Consider the following 19,187-nt stretch of genomic DNA (forward strand, 5'->3'; position numbering starts at 1 on the left):
CCTAGAAGCCATTTTTAATAAGTACATCAAAGTTGAAGAAATTATTTTGTGCAGTTCTATCAAAATCTATTTTTAAATACACATTGTTAACATTGTGTTTAGCTCACATCAACACCCTGTCACCAGCTTCCATGAATACATCCATGAACTTCAGGGCCACATTGTGAAATTATGTTTAATACGAAATGATTTTCAGTGCTGTTTCTCAGAGGATACATCATTAGAAACAATAGCTTGGCCGAACGGAGCATGCAGATGCTGTACAGTTATTTAAAACCTAGCTCTTAAATCATCATTAGATCAGAAAAAGTCGTCTTCCTTAGGAAAAGGGTACTTCCTGAGCCCAAGTACAACAGCTAAAGAGCCAGGAGGACTATTGTCACTTTTCAAGAGCTTTAACAATTAACGATTGCTCATAAGGTCAAGACCAGGTGACTAAAAATATGTTTCAGCTTTAGTGCATCAACTTTCCAACGGCAGCAAGAGCGCCAAACAAGAAACAGGAAACCCTGCTTGTATTGAGAATGTATAGTTCTAAATATACACACTTGTCCAGTAAAATAAATATGTCTATAGGGAAAAGCATTGTGTTCAGCTGGTAGAGTCAACGTCAATGGTTTGATTAGCAGAGAACGCACATGAATGTGCAATCATTGTAAGTTACGGTATATGAAAGTGTGTGCTAACTGCATCAAATGATCATTAAAGGAATGGTTCACCCAAAAATGTTTCTTCATCCGATTTGGAGAAATGTAGCACTGCATCACTTGTTCACCAATGGATCCTCTGCAAGTGAATGGGTGCCGTCAGAATGAGAGTCCAAACAGCAGATAAAAACATCACAATAATCCACAGCACTCCTGTCCATCAGTTAATGTCTTCCATTATTGTAATCTAAATCCATCATTAAGACGTTTTTAAGTTGTGGATTATTGTGATGTTTTCATCAGCTGTTTGGACTCTTATTCTGACGGCACCCATTCACTGCAGAGCAACCACAGGTGAGCAAGTGATGCCTACAATTCTCAAGTTTTATTTTTTGGGAGAAATATTCCTTTAAGCAGGGTCTAAAATATATTTTTTACTCACATCTGGTGAAGTGAGAAAAACAGGAACTATATTTTGAATTTTATTTGGGTTCCTTATTGAATAGTAAATCAATGACAGGAAAAGTACAGAGATGCAGGATCAGAGATTACCAGAACCGGATTTGAACTTGGGTTGCTCAAACAAAAATACTATTGTGCACCATATTGGAGAACATACACACATTTTTTTTTTTCTGACACGAAAGCATTCCCCACAATTAAACCACGCTCAACCAAATCATCTACCATCGACTCTTCTTTTAGAAAAACAACGATGGCTTTATTCATTCTAGACCAAAAAAAAAAAAAAAGATTAAAGACCCAATTTTTTAACCTCTTTAACCTGGCATTCATAAAACACACTAACACATTTCTATAATTCAAATCCATTAAAGGATTGTTAGGCTTTCGTTAATTAGGACAACTTCCCATAACATCCAATGTACTAGATACCTCATCATAAAAAGAATGGCATCTACGCTAACATTAGTCGGTTTCATTCTTCTATTGGAAGAGAACTGAACTGGATGATGACATCACTGAATCATCAATGAATTGACTTTAGCTAAATATTTGACTGTTTGTTAATGTCTTCTTCCATTATTGTCAAACTATTTTCCTGTTTAACACTGTAAAGCTGCTTTTTGACACAATCTGTATTCTACATCTCGGCTGGCCTGAGGATGAGTATTTTTCTGCCAATGTAAAGCACTCATGCATGAGTATATCATGGATCAAACTGACAAATGCTTAATTACTGCCATCTGCTCCTGAATGCCATTCAGCTGAATCACAACGTGAATAAGGTGGACAGCTCAGGCCGGGATGTTTTGCAGAGCTCCAGTCGAATCAGTTCAGCAGGCACGGACTGGATGTCCTCCAAATCCTCCCTTGTTCACCGGCTCATGCAGTTCTTCCATTATCCTGGGAACAGTCAAAAAATGTGGCCAGTTACAGTGTTAGATCGCCAAAAGTTGTACATCCTTTATACTTTAAATGCAATCATTATACTATTGCTCACTGTTAGTGTTAGTGATCTAAACAAACATCTAACAATAAGTGTTACTGCATTGTGCATCACCCTGCAGTGTTTGTGAATGATTCCTTAAATCATGAGTCTGGTTGAGTGTCTAGAGACCAGAAAATAATAGACTTGTGTACACTTTTAAAATAAAAAGTTCCGAAACTGGGTTTTCACAGTGATGTCATAGAACAACAATTTTTGGTTCTCTAAAGAACCTTTCAGTGAACAGTTTTTGGAAGAACCATTTTTACTTAGTGTGAAGAATATTTTAAAATCTAAAGAACGCTTTTCCACTATAAAGAGCCTTTTGTGGAATGGAGAGAAAACATGGATTTTAAAGTTTCTTCATGGAACCATCGATGCCAATAAAGAACCTTTATTTAAGCATCCGATAAAAACTCCTACTTTCAGAATTTTTTTTTTTTTTTTACTGAGACGGTAAATTTTTTTTTTTTTTTTTTTTTTTTTACCTTATTTACCTCTAAAGAGGGCATATTAGTACCATAAAAATACATAGTAGTAGCTAAGTAGTACATTTTAGTACCTTTTGAAAAGGTGCCATCTCAGTGTCAACTTTTGTACCTTTTATTTCTGAGAGTGAAAGAAAAGGAAAACACTTTCTTCAGAAGATTTTCGTCTTACTGACTTTTGATTAAATCAGATTATAAATCAAATTTAGCAATCACTGCAATACTCAGAATGTAAGAAAAAGTGACGGCATATGAATTATGAAACACTGAGCTTTAAACTGGCACATAATCAAGAGATGATCAATAAAACAAACGTCTTAAAGTGTTGCTTACGTAGACAGTACGCTAGGTTTTGAAACCGAGCGTTAGATTCTCATCTGTGAACGGCAAAGCAATAAAACACATGTCAGACGTCAACAGGTTCCAAAAACAAGATGAGGAAAGGCAGGGGAGGATGTGTTTTACTGCTGTATCTGCAGGAGAGAGACAGAGGGAAATACTCAGTCCTTGCTTTGAATGAAAGCATCTGCTTTCTATTGGCTAAATTGGCTTCAGTCACCAAATTGCTGGTATTTTTTCCCCATATGGTTCATATCACCAAAAAAAATGTACAAGAATGTGCAAATTGGCTATTAGGTTAAAAAGAACACAGTGTTAAGTTAACTGGTGAAGACGGGTCTTTGATTGTGATTTAGCAGAAGCTTTTTGTAAAGTACAGAAAGTACTGAAGAGTCACCCAAGAGAGACTGGAGTTAAGTGAATGATCCAAAAACACGTCCAAGTCGTATTTGAGCCAAAGCCATAAGAAGAAGAAGAAAAAAAAATTCTTGAAATAAATGAAGTGTCTTTTTACAGTAGCATTTTAATGACAATAAAGCACATTTTCTTTTATTTTTCCTCCATCCTTTTGTTTAAAAAAAATTAAAATCTTCTCAAGGATGATGATATTAGATGGTTTTACAATATTCCTTTACTGTATTAAATTTAGAAAATATTTAAATTTGAAATTCAACAGTTAAATATAATAAAAATTAAATTTATATAATATTATTTTTTTCATATTATATAATAAAATTTTTTTTTTTTTTTTTTAGCAAAAGTTCATCAAGTCCCATTTTAGGCCCCCTTTTTAAGATTTAAACAATTTAATATTGGGTTAAATGCTTTAAATCTAAGTCATTTTAATTATGTCAGATAATTGTAATTATTTGTCAAAAACTGTGAAATCAGTCAATTCATAGACAGTTAAAGCGATTTATTTATTTTTTTCGTATAAAGAAATCTTTTTCTGACAAATCCAGTAACTTCTACCTGTGGAGCAAAAGACAACATCCAGTAATTCTCATACTGTTTTATCTATAATATATTCCCTTTGACTGCGTCTTTAGGTGCAAAAGGTTACACCACTGTGTAAAAAAAATAAAAGAGGAACATCCGTCCTTTCTTTCTGAGGATATGACTGAAAAGACAATACCTGAGCAGGAAGGATTTGACTGCACCCTACTTGAGGATTCATATTACTAACTAATACACTTTTGGGAACTATTTCTAAATTAGACTGATTACATTCTGATGATGTGAGTGGTGTTTTAATGTGCATAACTCACCGATTAAAAATGGAAAAGGGTTGACCGCCTGAATGACTGTCGCTGGTGTCTCTCTCTAATTTCCCGTCTTGAGAAGGTCGCCGAAATAAGAACAGGAGCATGTGAAAATCACTGAATTGGGAAAACAAATGGTTAACAGTCACTTATAGTGCAGTCGTGCCGTTAATCAAAATCATATGATTAGTGATTGCACGGGATTTTATAACAAGGCATTGTTTATTTTTGCCATAACGCCTATTTTGCGCCTGATTTATGTGTGTTTTCATTCTTTGTCACTAATAAAACAGTCTTAGTCTTCTTATGATTTCCTTTCATGGTCTGCTCCGGAGGGGAAATTGTAGACTTACATTTATGAAAACTTCCTAAATGATTAAACTTCCTTGAAGTGTGGCAGATAATGACAGGAACAAAGAGAAAAGTTCGGGGTGGGGTGCGTTTATTCTTTGAATAACACCGAAGAGGTTAATACTCTCAGTCCCCACCCACACCACCTACAAACCTTCAAAAGTATCAAAAACCAAACAAACTATCCACCCATTGCTCATTGAAGTCATGGAAACAATGACATTGGAGAACAATTGAACAGTTCTGTGGGATACTGATAAATTAAGAGGCTGGTCCGCGCCCTTTACAAGTCCTTACTCACTGTGCCCACCTGGAAAAAGGTACAAAAGAGTCTAAATCTATACATACACTCAGAAAAAAAGGTACAAGAGTTGTCACTGGTGCAGTACCTTTTCAAAAGGCACACCTTTGTACCTAAACAGTCCATATTAGTGAAGTAAAAGAACATAGAAGTAACTAAAAGTGTACGTTTTGCAAAGGTGCTGCCCCAGTGACAGCATTTGTACCTTTTTTTCTGCGAGTGTAGATTTATTGAATTCATCATGCTGGAGTTTTCTTCACTGTGACATTCCACGCTCAACACAAGCCCCAGATTACACAACTTTAATGACGACTCTTATCTTACCAAATATGCAAGTAATTCAAATTGTGCTTTAGAAAGTGAAAAAGTGGGTAACGCTTTAGAATAATGGTCTGAAGTTAGTTAACATGATCTAACCAAGAGCAATCCTTCTACAGCATTTATTAATATTTTTACTAATGCATTATTAAAATCAAAAGTTGTGGCTGTTAGCATTAGTTAATGCACTGTGAATTAGCATGAACTAACAATTAATAACAGAATTTTCATTAACTAACATTAACAAAGATAAATAAATACAGTAATAAATGCATTGTTCATGTTAATTCATGAATTAACTAACATTAACTAATGGACCAAGTGTTACCAAAACATCATTAGCGTTATTAAGGTTAAATAAAACATCCATCTTTCTGTCTATGTACAAGAGAGTGGCTCTGAAAAGCATTTGATTTTAAAAGATTTTAAAGATTTTAAAATCAACACATAACAGTGAAACCGGTCTCCAGTTTTTTAGGCATCCAAGGTCTCCTTTTTTGGGGATCAATGTTAACATTGCTCTCCGGGAACTTAAAGGTAGAGTCCCTCCATTAATGCATCCAACAAAAACATCATATAAATCCTGGCCCATTAGACTCCAAAAGGATTTTAAAAATTCAAATTCAATTGTTTTTGCTCCTTTTGCTTTTTTTCAAGTCCAAAAAAAATGTTGTGGGAATGTCCATTTCATTTTAAGTTGGGAAAATCTAGTTCTTAAAAAAGCTAATTTTCCTCTTTCCTCCAACAGATTTTTCAACAGAAGCTTATTCTCTGTGATATGATCAACAGAAGTTAAATCATCAGAAGCATTTTCGGTGCTTTGTTCAAGGATGCTCTGTTCAAGAATCTTTATTTCATCTTTCAAGCTTCCGATACTTTCTGCATTGTATTGTTGGCAAAAGATCTTTATATGGACTTTGCCAATATCCCACCGTTGACTTAATGATTGAAAACTGTCTCTCTTTTCTCTCCAAGACTCCCAGAAAAGATTGAAAGATTGAAGGAAATTGTGATCTTGTAAAAGTCTATTATTGAAACGCCACTGTGATTTATAGATTTTGGAAGATACAACAGAAACAGATATTGAACAAAAATGGTGATCAGAGAGAAAAGAAGGAGAAATACAACTATTAAAGAACCTATCTCTATGTGTTTTTTTAACATAGAAACGATCCAATCTGGCTCCAGACAATCTATTTGAATTTCTCTTCAACCAAGTATATTGTCTAACCCCAGGAAAAGCCTCCCTCCATACATCAACAAAGTCATGATAGTCAATCAGATTTTTCAAAAAAAAGACAATATCTGCTTTTTTTAAGATTAAATAATCAAATAAAGCAGCTCTCTTGGCTGAGTCCCGACATCCATTGATATTGAAAGTCCCTATATTTAAAGATGTCATATGGTAACTAAAAAGGAGGTGGAAAAAAAGGAAAAGACTAAATGCATACATAAACATGACTATATATTAATTTTTTTTGACAGTACTCATGTATTTCTTAAGTCTGTATCGTTTAGGCTGGTCAATTTCCTCTAGTGTAGATTTTCTCATCGCCACAGCAACAGATTCAACAACAAGTTGTAAATCAGGAAAAAAACCCTCTATTTTGGGTCTTCGCTGATTAAATGTGGCATCAAGGAAATTATTTATCTGCTGGACAGAATAATAAGACTTTAGTTTAAAAACAGAGTATTTCCTTGAGAATTCATTTCAGTCACACCCGTTTCATCTGATGTGGCACTATCAGTACTATCATCATCGACCGGTTGGGATTCTCCTAGCTCTGGCTCCAGTAGTTTTGTGTCTATTATATTCTGAGATAGATTTTCAGTCAACATTTGAGTCTCTCCAGCAACTCTTATCTGTTCATCAGGAACACCCAATTCATTTTCTCCTGCAGTCACAGAATCATTTACAACAGACTGTTCATTTGCACTCACATTACTTAGTGATTCAGATTCAATTTGATCATCTCTATCACCAGACAGAGTCATCATTGCAACTTGTTCTACATCTTCAATATTTTCATTGATGCTCTCACCCACACTATGGTTTTCTGTAGCTGGGGTTACTTGCTGTGTGTTAGCAGGTTCATCCCCATTTTCAACCTCACTCACAGCCTCAACAAGTAAAGGGCTTTATATGCCCATATCTGGCGCAATTGAAACATTTCATCGATTCTGTACTAATAAATATTGTGTAACCCTTGCCTTGCACAGTAATCTTTGCAGAAACATTTAAAGACTGACAATCCGCATTCAACAACATATGTGTTTGGCGTCTAAAAGACATTATATGTTTCTTCTTTTAGAAAAACAACGATGGCTTTGTTCATTCTAGATGCCGATAAGATATTACTCGCACCTAAATCAACTCCAATCGCATTTAAAACATCTTCAACTGTGATTGATTCATCCGGCATGCATTTACATCCATGCCGGGCAGTTAACAATAAAAGACCATCAGAATGTGTCCCCATTTCGGCAGCCCTTAACACACAGAGTTAAGAAAAAAATCGCCCTTAAATCCTTAACAGACCCGCAAGAAAAAAGAGATGAAAGGGAAAACTTACAGAGAAAAAAACCCGTCAGCGCTCACTCAGACGCTCACACACCTCTCGGTCACTGACCCACGCACGTGCACGCTTAAGAGGAAACGAGATGGAGAGAGAGAGAGAGAGAGAGAGGGAGGGAGAGAGAGAGAGAGAGAGAGAGAGAGAGAGAGGGAGACTCTGCTGCTTCTCTGCCGGATAACACGAACTTCCTTTCCTTTCCTTTCCTCTCCTAAGTAAACGTCACTATAAATGCTGCGCAGCACACCTCTAACTCATTCACTATAACCTCAAGAAGACAGCTAAATAACAGGTCATCAGAGATGAAACACATCACAGTCATGTTGGCGCTCGTTGCTCTGAGAGTTTGTGGGGAAAACATCAGTGACGGCTATTGTGTGGATGGAAAATGCTTCGTCGTCCATGAACACAGAGCAAGTTTTGACGATGCCCAGAGCGTGTGTCAAGAGAAAGGAGGACATCTGATGACCGTGCGCACAGAGAAAACAGCCAGTGTACTCGGTGGGTTGTTGAACGGCACTTCTGGAGACTTTTGGATTGGGTTGAAACATCAATGTTCAGACTCAAACGATGGGTTAAAGGGATACAAATGGGTTAATGGAGACAACACAACCCAATTCATCAACTGGAAAACCCACTTATCGGTTTGTTCTCCTCGGTGTGCTTCGGTGTCACATGAAGTTCTCAAATGGTCCGAAAGAGCATGCAATGACAGAATCCAGGGTTATTTGTGCGAATACGATAACCCTGGTTACTGCCCGCCGCTTAGCATCAATGCATCAGTCTCATATCAAACTCATTTCGGATTCTCAGCACAAGAAGATCTCAAAGAGATTCCTCAGTTCAGCAATGCAACACTGCAGCCGCTGAGAACGAGGCACATGTGTGTCGAAGGTGCATGGTATCAAGCACCCTGGAGTTGTGAAGCTCTTGGTGGTGGATGTGAATATAAGTGCATTCAGGAAGGGCAAATCAACACCTGCATCTGTCCTCCCGGATTTACAATCGACATCAACAACAGAGTCACATGCAACAAGCATGATGACCCTTGCACGCACGCGGGATGTGAGCACACGTGCACAAGACGTGGCGAAACATTCGAGTGCAAGTGTCCCCCGGGGTTATATCTGGGTGCAGATGGGAAGTCTTGCACAAGCTGCAACCCTGGCTTTCACATGGAAGGTGGCGTTTGCGTGGATGTTGACGAATGTTCATCTGCACCATGCGAGCATGAATGCATCAACACTGAAGGTAGCTATCACTGTGAGTGCTTTAAGGGACACATCAAGTCTGTGGAGAACATGCACAAATGTAATATGCACTGTACAGAATTTCCCTGCCCAGCTAAATGTGATTCCAACAGCAACCAGTGTGACTGTCCTCGTGGTTTCCTACTTGAAGAGCCATTTTGCATTGACATAGATGAATGCGACAGTGATTTCTGTGACCATAAATGTGAAAATACAGTTGGAGGATTTCAATGTTCTTGCGATGAAGGATACGTGATTAAAGACGGAACCAAATGCATTACAGAAAACTTTGAGGGTTCAGGCAGCTCAACGACTTTTGAGGAATTTATCCCTACGAGCAGATCCCCAACAGACATGACAGTGTCCATCTCAGCTGCCAGTCTTTTAGGAATAATGGTTTGCATTTTTCTTTGTATTCTTTTACTGGCCTGCCTCGCTCGCTCTATAATGAGACGTCTTAGTAAAATGCACCATTATGATATGGACGAAGGCCACCATGAAATCTTAAATTTTCAAGAGGTGATCATTAACAAACACTGCGTACAACAGACGTTCCCAAATAGATATCTAAAAAGAGACATTTAACGTTGGACGTCATGCAAACTGAAATGTAAATAGTACACAATAGTAAACATATCTGATTTTGTATGTAAACAAAGATATATTGGGATTAGTGCAACTTCCCTTTGCACAAGTTTGAATGTCAGTATTGCTGAATGTTGCTGCTTGAAGAGAATAAATGCTATATTTTAATATAACCTACTCTGTCTTTCTACAATCTGTGTCCAGATGTGAAGATAGACTGGAGAATATGAATGCACATTGCAGCTTTAATTAACACTATTTCTAAACATTTTATTTATTTATATTATTGCCTTCCTATAGAAGTTTCTGCTGGTCTTCTGAGTAATGTAAGCCAGCTGAGACTTGTTATAGCACTTGTATATCATTGCTGTTTTGATTGTCCTCATTTGTCGAGTCGATTTGGATGAAAGCGTCTGCTTAATGGCTAAATGTGAAAAAAAAAGAAAAAAAGGCTAAATGTAATGTTGGTACAGGACCCCCTCTAGTGGGTAGTAAGGAACTAGTTCAAGTGCACTAAGGTTCTTTCATAATCGTGTATCCCTCGTGTATTTCTTCAAGAGTGGAAAGAGTTAATGTCCTATCATTGCAGTTGCAGTCGACTAGTCCTTGATCATTCCTGTATTGCACAATTGTATTGAGTTTCTACGTTGTTTATTTCATTATAAATAAATAAACTCAGATTCTGGTCTTCAAACGACGTTCTGAATAACAAAGTTCAATAAAATATTACTTTTAAAATATCGCTGCTGAAGGAAAATCACGACCTTATTAAAGAAGCTGAAATGATTGCAGTTTTCCAGAGTTACAGAGCTCACACTCGAACTCCTTTCCGGAAAACGAATCATTGTGTCATAAGGTTATTTCCTCTTTCAGAAATGTTGGGAAACCCAAATGAAAAGAAGAGAGAGGAGAACGGAGGAAGAACTCGCTATCGCCGCTATTAACTCGAGCGAGAGGACGATAGCTGTTTATTTGTTAACATTGCGTTATTGAAACTTTGCCAGAACGCTGTATGGACTGGTGATCAAACACGGTAAGACGCTGAGTTATTGCTGTTATTAGTCATGACTGCGTATTAGAACTTTCAAATCGCTGAATGTATCAGAATGTATTTTTTCCCGGGAAAAACGTCTGTGTTGTAAATGCTTTTAAGTCAGTGCAGCTTGAACTAAACAAGCAATGAGTTAGATAAACTTGACTTAAAATTAACAAATATATATTTTTAACACTAAAATGCATGTGTTTTTTCCACAGTTCTCTCAGAATGGAATATATATTTATACTGATCCTTTTTGGATTGTGCATCAACACCGAAGTAGTGAAATGCACATCAGTGTGTTCAGTTTATGGCTACGCCGCATATTGCATAAATAGAGGTCTACATCATGTCCCAGAGGTGCCTACGCATGTAAATCTAATGGATCTGAGTTTAAACAGCATTGCTGAACTCAACGAAACTTCATTTACTCGTCTCGAAGCTCTCCAAGTCCTTAAAGTGGAGCAACAGACACCAGGACTTGTGATCAGAAACAACACGTTTAGAAGACTCTCCAATCTAATATTACTTAAACTCGACTACAACCTCTTTCTGCAAATAGAAACAGGGGCTTTTAACGGATTATACAACCTTGAGTTTCTCACTCTCACTCAGTGCAGTTTAGATGCCTCCGTTTTGTCCGGTGACGTCCTCAAACCTCTGGTGTCTCTTGAGATGCTTGTGTTACGTGATAACAACATTCACAGAATCCAGCCGGCATCGTTCTTTTTGAATATGAGGAGATTCCACGTGCTGGATCTCTCTCACAATAAAGTGAAGAGCATCTGTGAAGAAGACCTCGTCAGCTTTCAGGGTAAACATTTCACGCTTCTGCAACTGTCCTCGGTGACACTGCAAGATATGAATGAGAACTGGTTAGGATGGGACAAGTGTGGAAACCCGTTTAAGAACATGTCCATAAATGTATTAGACCTATCTGGAAACGGCTTTTATGTTCCCATGGCAAAGCGTTTTTTTGATGCATTCACCAGTACAAAAATCCTTGGTCTCATTCTCAGTAAGAGCTACAACATGGGCAGTTCTTTTGGTCATAACAATTTCCCAGACCCAGACAAATTCACATTCAAGGGTCTCGAGGTTAGTGGTGTTAAGGTTTTCGATTTATCCCGATCACATATTTTTGCTTTGTCAGATTCCGTATTTAGTCATTTTCCAGATCTAGAGCAAATTACGTTGGCACAGAATGAGATCAACATCATTGAAAACAATGCATTTTGGGGTTTGAATAATCTACAAAAGCTAAACCTGTCCAACAACTTCCTGGGTAGCATTGATTCGAAAACATTTCATAATCTAGAGAAACTTGAGGTGCTTGATTTGTCTTACAACCATATAAGGGTTCTTGGAGATCAATCGTTTCAGGGACTCACGAGTTTAATCAACTTAAATCTAACAGAAAATGCTCTGGAGTCAGTTCATGAATTTGCAACCCTACCAAACCTGAAGAAACTCTACTTGGGAGATAACAGTATTTCATCTTTATCTAGTTTACCCAACATTCCTAAAAATCTCACGACGCTTGACCTGGAATACAACAGATTAAAGGACCTTTCAGATTTGTATACTATATTTCGGGAATTTCCTCAAATAGAAAAGATCTTTCTTCGAGGTAACATGTTTTCGCGTTGTTATAATCAGAATCAAATAGTGGTTTCAGACAAACTACAGCTTCTTAATCTCGAGCTTTCAACAATTCAACTGATCTGGTCAGAAGGAAAATGTTTTAATGTGTTTAACGGTCTTCACCAGTTGGAACAGCTTTCTCTGGCTTCCAACGGACTCCAGTCGCTTCCCAAAGACATTTTCAAAGATCTAACTTCTTTGTTCTTTTTGGATTTGTCCTTCAACTCTTTGAAGTACCTCCCTAATGGTATATTCCCTAAAAGTCTTCAGATACTTAATCTTGAATACAACTCTATTTATGCAGTGGATCCAAACCTCTTCAGCACCCTCAGCTACCTCAGCCTGCTGAAAAACCAGTTTCGTTGTGACTGCAACCTAAGAGATTTCCAAACGTGGCTAAATCAAACCAACGTAACCTTTTTTCACCCCATTGAGGATGTGACGTGTGCCAGTCCTGAGGATCAGTACATGGTCTCGGTTGTGAAATCCAGCATACAATGTGAGGATGAAGAGGATGAGAGGAGCATTGAAAAATTAAGGCTTGCGCTTTTTATTTCCTGTTCCACACTGATCATATTATTCACTGCCAGCGCCATCATTTATGTCCGTCGACGTGGCTACATCTTCAAGCTTTACAAAAAACTTTTTGCTAAACTTGTGGATCAAAAGCAACCGGAGCTCGATCCTGATCGATTCTTGTACGACGTGTATCTTTGTTTCAGTTCCAGTGATATTAAGTGGGTGGAAAGAGCGCTGTTGAAGAAGCTCGACTCTCAGTTCTCAGAGCAGAATACACTCCGCTGCTGCTTTGAGGAGCGAGACTTCATACCCGGAGAGGACCAGCTTAACAACATGCGAAATGCTATCCAGAATAGTCAAAAAACCCTTTGTGTGGTGTCTGAACATTTTCTGAAGGATGGCTGGTGCTTGGAAACCTTCAGCTTTGCACAAAAAAAGATGCAAGAGGACCTTGAAGACATTCTGGTGATGCTGGTTGTAGGGAACATACCGCAGTACAAGCTACTGAAGTACAAGCAAGTGAGAACCTACATTGAGACCAGGAGATACCTTCAGTGGCCCGACGACAGCCAGGATTTGGATTTGTTTTATGACCAACTTTTGCATAACATTAAAAAAGACACCAAGGTTAAGCAAGCAAATCAACCAACTGAACAAACAAAGACTGATGCAACAAATGTCCAGGCAAACACAGAAGTATAATTATGGTATATTTGCTAATTATATTTTACATTACCAAATAATGCATAATGGAGATATTGATTAGGTATGATTATCACATGATTTATTTTTTATAAATATATGATTTATAATTAAATAAATATTGTCTGTTAACATGCTGCTACTTTTATTAAATGCTTAAATATGTAATTGGTTAATAAATGTCACAACCTGAAAATGTTCACTTGGGGGGGGGGGGGGGGGGGGGAAGGGACACTCTGATATTCAACTTGTTTCCTGAATACAAGCAAAAGGACAAAAACAAGGAAGCCACTGCAGTGGAAATACAAATAGATGACACAATCTGACCCTATGCTTTTGGGTAATTACAGTTTGTACATTGTTTATGAAATTTATAAAGCAACCTCAGAATTGACACATTGTGTAAATCAACTGTTGCTCTTTGTACCTTGAACAGTTTGGAAATTGTAGCAATCCTGTGTAATGAAGTAACTATTAAATCGAAATCTTTCCTTGTCAGAGAACTCTTATTCTGCAAAGTTCATTGAAGAACATAATATATCTTTGCTTGACCTCACAATGCCATCCGGCATAATTTACTCTTATGTCCTGTTCATTTTAATAAGCCACATTGTAAAAAAAAATAAAACAAGTGATATTATTGCAAAGCTAATATTAACATTGTGATTTATTTACAGAAAGCAATGTTTCAGTGGCACCTTGTGCAAACATAGCTGAAAGAATGATTAAACCATGTTGAAGCTGAGAGCTAAGGCCAGAAATAGAGAAATCTGCTATTGTAGACCTGATTTAGGGGTTCAGCTAATCTTTTAAGAGGGTCACATTTTGTTCATATTAATACATAGCTAAATGTATATCTATACAGTATCTGGTTCCTACCTTTTCTGTCCAGATACAATTTTTTTTATATCTATAAACTCCATATACGAGCGATTTAGTAAAGAAATCGTCAGGTGAATAGTGCCTTTATTATTATTAATATATATATATATATATATATATATATATATATATATATATATATATATATATATATTTTTTTTTTTTTTTTTTTGTAGGTAGGTAGGTTACGAACACGATTCAAAAGGTAATCGACTTTATTTTTGGATTAACAATGTTAATTAAAAAAAATTGTACTAGCAGAACGTTTTGTTCGTTCTTTTCTTACACTTGAATAATCCCTTACCGGAAAATGAGTCACTGGGACATAACGTTATTTCCTATTTGAGACATGTTGAGAAAGACAAATGAAACGAAGGAGGAGGAGAGAAGAGAGGAGGAAACTCCACAATATCCCCGCTCGAAACTCTTGAAACTTGACAGTCACATAACTTCAGAAACTGTGAAAGGTTAACACGATGTTTAATGGCGAAAAGGTAAGGCGCGAGTCTATTGACCGGTTGTTAGCATAGTATTCATACAGTAAAGCTCTCACATGATCAGATCATTGATAGTAAAATCGCTTAAGAATACAATTTATTTCATATTAAAACATGTTTTTTTTTTTTTTTTTACCCCATCTTCATTCACTGGACTGTGTACTATAAGCAAATAATTCGTAAGATTAACTTGTTATATAGAAGTAGCTGTGCTATTAGATGCCGTATTTTCAAGTTGTGTGGTTTTAGTCTTAACTGAATTATGCTTGGATTGCATTTCTTAGCTTTTTGGTGTCCACAATTGCATAAATGCACATATAGGTGAATACTATACCTGAGAAAGTACATTTTGCCATCATATAGCTACTCACCTTTGTGTTTATTTTACTGCAATGGAGTACAAAAGGAAAAAAAATTGGAGTAACAGATAACCGAATTGTCTTTTTTGGGGTGAACCATTATAACCTTGTGTTTTTTTTATTTTCTTTTTGTTATAGTGATCTCAGAATGGCAACAAGTGACACATTATCTCTGATCCTCCTTGGGTTATGCATCAGCTCTCACATTGTGAAATGCACCTCGGTGTGTTCAGTCGACGGCTCGGTTGTCCTCTGCACACATAGAGGCCTTCAAGAGGTGCCAGAGCTGCCTAGGCATGTAAATTACGTAGATCTGAGTAACAACAGCATTGCTGAGCTCCATGATACATCCTTTTCTCATATTGAAGATTTACGAGTCCTCATAATGATGCACCAAACACCAAGACTTGTGATCGGAAACAATACATTCAGAAGACTTTCTAATTTAACTTCACTTCAGCTAGACTACAACCACCTGTTGCAAATGGATACAGGAGCGTTTAATGGATTATCCAACCTTAAAAACCTCTCTCTCACTCAGTGCAGTTTAGATGCCTCCGTTTTGTCCGGTGATGTCCTCAAACCTCTGGTGTCTCTTGAGATGCTTGTGTTACGTGATAACAACATTCACAGAATCCAGCCGGCATCGTTCTTTTTGAATATGAGGAGTTTGCAAGTGCTGGATCTCTCTCACAACAAAGTGAAGAGCATCTGTGAAGAAGACCTCGTCAGCTTTCAGGGTAAACATTTCACGCTTCTGCAACTGGCCTCGGTGACACTGCAAGATATGAATGAGAACTGGTTAGGATGGGACACGTGTGGAAACCCGTTTAAGAACATGTCTGTAAATGTATTGGACTTATCTGGAAATAGCTTTAATGTTAACATTGCAAAGCGATTTTTTAATGCAATCAGGGCTACCAAAATCCAAAGTTTAATTTTCAGTAATATTTGCAGCCTGGGCAGATCTTCTGGTAATAATTCACAAGATCCAGACAGATTCACATTCAATGGTCTTAGGGCGAGTGGTATTAAGACGTTCGATCTGTCCAGTTCAAATATTTTTTCGCTGTCATATTCAGTATTTAGTTTTCTGACAGATCTAGAACAAATTACACTGGCACACAGTCAGATCAACAAGATCGAAAAAAATGCATTTTTGGGAATGAGAAATTTACTACAGCTAAACCTGTCCAGAAATCTCCTGGGTTTTATTGATTCTGGAACGTTTCAGAATTTAGAGAAACTTGAGGTGCTTGATTTGTCATACAATCATATATGGAGGCTTGGATATCAGTCATTTCAAGGACTTCCAAATCTACTCATCTTAAATTTAACAGGAAATTCGATCAAACATTTAGATACATTTGCAACCCTACCAAGCATGGAGAAGCTCTACTTGGGTGACAACGAAATTACAGATGCATTCAGTTTACTAAACATTGGGACAAACCTCAAAACCCTTTACTTGCAATTTAACAAGTTATCTTCCATGTCAGAGCTCTATATGATACTAGAAAAGTTTCCTCAAATCGAGGAAATTGTTTTTCGAGGTAACGAACTTGTTTATTGCCCTTATGACGAACATAAAGTACTTTCACAAAAAATAAAAATCCTCGATCTTGCAATTTCTGGTTTGGAAGTTGTCTGGTTAGAAGGAACATGTTTAAACATATTCGACGAGCTTCACCAGTTAGAAGCGCTTTTTCTTAATTCCAACAGACTCCAGTCGCTTCCCAAAGACGTTTTCAAAGACCTCACCTCTTTGATCTTTCTGGATCTGTCCTCCAACTCTTTGAAGTACCTTCCTAATGGTATATTCCCTAAAAGTCTACAATATCTTAATCTTGAATTCAACTCCGTTTATGCAGTGGATCCAAACCTCTTCAGCACCCTCAGCTACATCAGCCTGCTGGGAAATGATTTTAATTGTGACTGCAACCTAAGAGATTTCCAAACGTGGTTAAATCAAACTAACATAACGTTTCTTCACCCCATTGAGGATGTGACGTGTGCCAGTCCTGAGGATCAGTACATGGTTTCGGTTGTGAAATCCAGCATACAATGTGAGGATGAAGAGGATGAGAGGAGCGTTGAAAACCTGAGGCTTGTGCTTTTCATTTTCTGTTCCACACTGATCATATTATTCACTGCCAGCGCCATCATTTATGTCTGTCGACGTGGCTACATCTTCAAGCTTTACAAAAAACTTTTTACTAAACTTGTGGATGGAAAGCAACAGGAGCTCGATCCTGATCGATTCTTGTACGACGTGTATCTTTGTTTCAGTTCCAGTGATATTAAGTGGGTGGAAAGAGCGCTGTTGAAGAAGCTCGACTCTCAGTTCTCAGAGCAGAATACACTCCGCTGCTGCTTTGAGGAGCGAGACTTCATACCCGGAGAGGACCATCTTACCAACATGCGAAATGCTATCCAGAATAGTCTAAAAACCCTTTGTGTGGTGTCTGAACATTTCCTGAAGGATGGCTGGTGCTTGGAAACCTTCAACCTGGCTCAGTGCAGAATGCTAGTGGAACTTAAAGACATTTTGGTGGTGCTTGTTGTAGGGAACATACCGCAGTACAAGCTACTGAAGTACGAACAACTGAGATCCTACATTGAGACCAGGAGATACCTTCAGTGGCCCGACGACAGCCAGGATTTGGAGTGGTTTTATGACCAACTTCTGCATAAAATAAGAAACAACACCAAGGTTACACAAACAAATGCTAAAGAAAAAGACAAAGAGGTAAAAAATAATCCGGAAGCAGCAAATGTGTATGCAGACACGGCAGTGTAAATATGAAGGACCTAGTTTGGAGATACTTTTCTTTGCTTATGGTGAGGTTCTCAATCGTACTACTGTGTTTGACCCACTTTCTTTAAGACGTCGACGTCTACAAAAATGAAGTGTATTATGCTTGTCACCATACTGAACTGTGTAATTATAAAAGTTTATTTTTATCATCCAAAATGTGCAGTAGCATGGTCTTCTTTCTCAGTTGGTGTTAAGTTCAATGGATCTGTGACATTACAGATATGATACCTGCATTAACATGGTAATTGCTTTAATGTTTTATGTAAATGGCACACCTTTTAAAAAATAATTCTGGATTTGGCACAAAGTTTAATAAATCAAGACTGTGTGTTACAAGTCACATGTTCAAATAGCTGTGGGACACTAAACTACATGTTATATTTTTTAAATAAAACATGACTTAAAAATAATGTACTACTTTGTAAAATTATACTTTTTTATATAATTCTATTTTGCATTCAGTTATTTGAATGGACCTTGGCAAATACCAAATGGTTACTGCTAAAAATGACAAATGTTGGATACACCACACACACACATATTTTTATAAACTACAAATTATTTTACATTTACCAAATTTGATGTTTTATATTTAAATTATTATGATTAATAATATTATTACACGCTTTAATGGTACATCCAATACTAACAAATACAAACATTTAAAAAAAATTATATTTATTATTCTATATATAAAAAAAAGAACACAACCGATTCTAAAAAAAAAAATGATTTAGTTAATAAATAATGTTGTTGCAGAAATGAGTCGAATCAGACAAATCAAAGAGTCTATCAGAGCTGTGTGCATTGAAACGAGAGCCGAACTCCTCAGGAAGTCATAAATCAGTTCTAGTGCCACAGGAACCAAGCAAGATAACCAACCAACCAACTTGTTCACACAACAGCTTTCAACATTAACACCAATAGAACAATTATTAACAATTTTAATTCGAAGAAGAGATTGTCAAATTTATTGTTCGTGATTGAGATGCAACGCTGGACATCACATGTAAACCCAGGAGATCAAGTTAAATACTTGCATTGACTTCCCCCATCAGGCAGAGCCAGACTGGAATTCCTAAGGGGGAAGGGCTTTAAACCTTTGTCTTCACAGAAAAGTCCCTTTGCCAGAGAATTTTGTACATTATATATGGACCAGAATGAACTCA

At 37.1% G+C, this 19,187-nt stretch overlaps 3 protein-coding genes and 1 long non-coding RNA gene across 4 annotated transcripts; 3 read left to right on the plus strand and 1 right to left on the minus strand.

Moving 5' to 3' along the window:
- Window positions 1-1,075: 1,075 nt before the first annotated feature.
- On the minus strand, window positions 1,076-2,904 carry LOC127938261 (uncharacterized). Its single transcript, XR_008148654.1, has 2 exons — window positions 2,657-2,904; window positions 1,076-2,012 (listed from the first exon to the last, which is right to left on the minus strand). It is a non-coding gene; the product is annotated as an uncharacterized LOC127938261 (long non-coding RNA).
- A 4,860-nt stretch (window positions 2,905-7,764) lies between these two features.
- On the plus strand, window positions 7,765-9,738 carry LOC127938260 (thrombomodulin-like). The gene has a single exon (XM_052534716.1). The coding sequence runs from the start codon at window positions 8,029-8,031 to the stop codon at window positions 9,559-9,561; it is 1,533 nt and encodes a 510-aa protein (XP_052390676.1). The 5' UTR covers window positions 7,765-8,028; the 3' UTR covers window positions 9,562-9,738.
- A 661-nt stretch (window positions 9,739-10,399) lies between these two features.
- Window positions 10,400-13,957, plus strand: tlr5b (toll-like receptor 5b). Its single transcript, XM_052534715.1, has 2 exons — window positions 10,400-10,594; window positions 10,816-13,957. Exon 2 carries the CDS (start codon window positions 10,826-10,828, stop codon window positions 13,460-13,462), a length of 2,637 nt encoding a protein of 878 aa, XP_052390675.1. The 5' UTR covers window positions 10,400-10,594; window positions 10,816-10,825; the 3' UTR covers window positions 13,463-13,957.
- Window positions 13,958-14,672: 715 nt separating this feature from the next.
- Window positions 14,673-18,174, plus strand: tlr5a (toll-like receptor 5a). The gene is made up of 2 exons (XM_052534714.1): window positions 14,673-14,838; window positions 15,339-18,174. The coding sequence occupies exons 1-2, from the start codon at window positions 14,828-14,830 to the stop codon at window positions 17,998-18,000; spliced, it is 2,673 nt and encodes an 890-aa protein (XP_052390674.1). The 5' UTR covers window positions 14,673-14,827; the 3' UTR covers window positions 18,001-18,174.
- Window positions 18,175-19,187: the final 1,013 nt, after the last annotated feature.

Source organism: Carassius gibelio, chromosome A20 (genome assembly GCF_023724105.1).
Source record: "Carassius gibelio isolate Cgi1373 ecotype wild population from Czech Republic chromosome A20, carGib1.2-hapl.c, whole genome shotgun sequence".
Lineage (NCBI taxonomy): Eukaryota > Metazoa > Chordata > Actinopteri > Cypriniformes > Cyprinidae > Carassius > Carassius gibelio.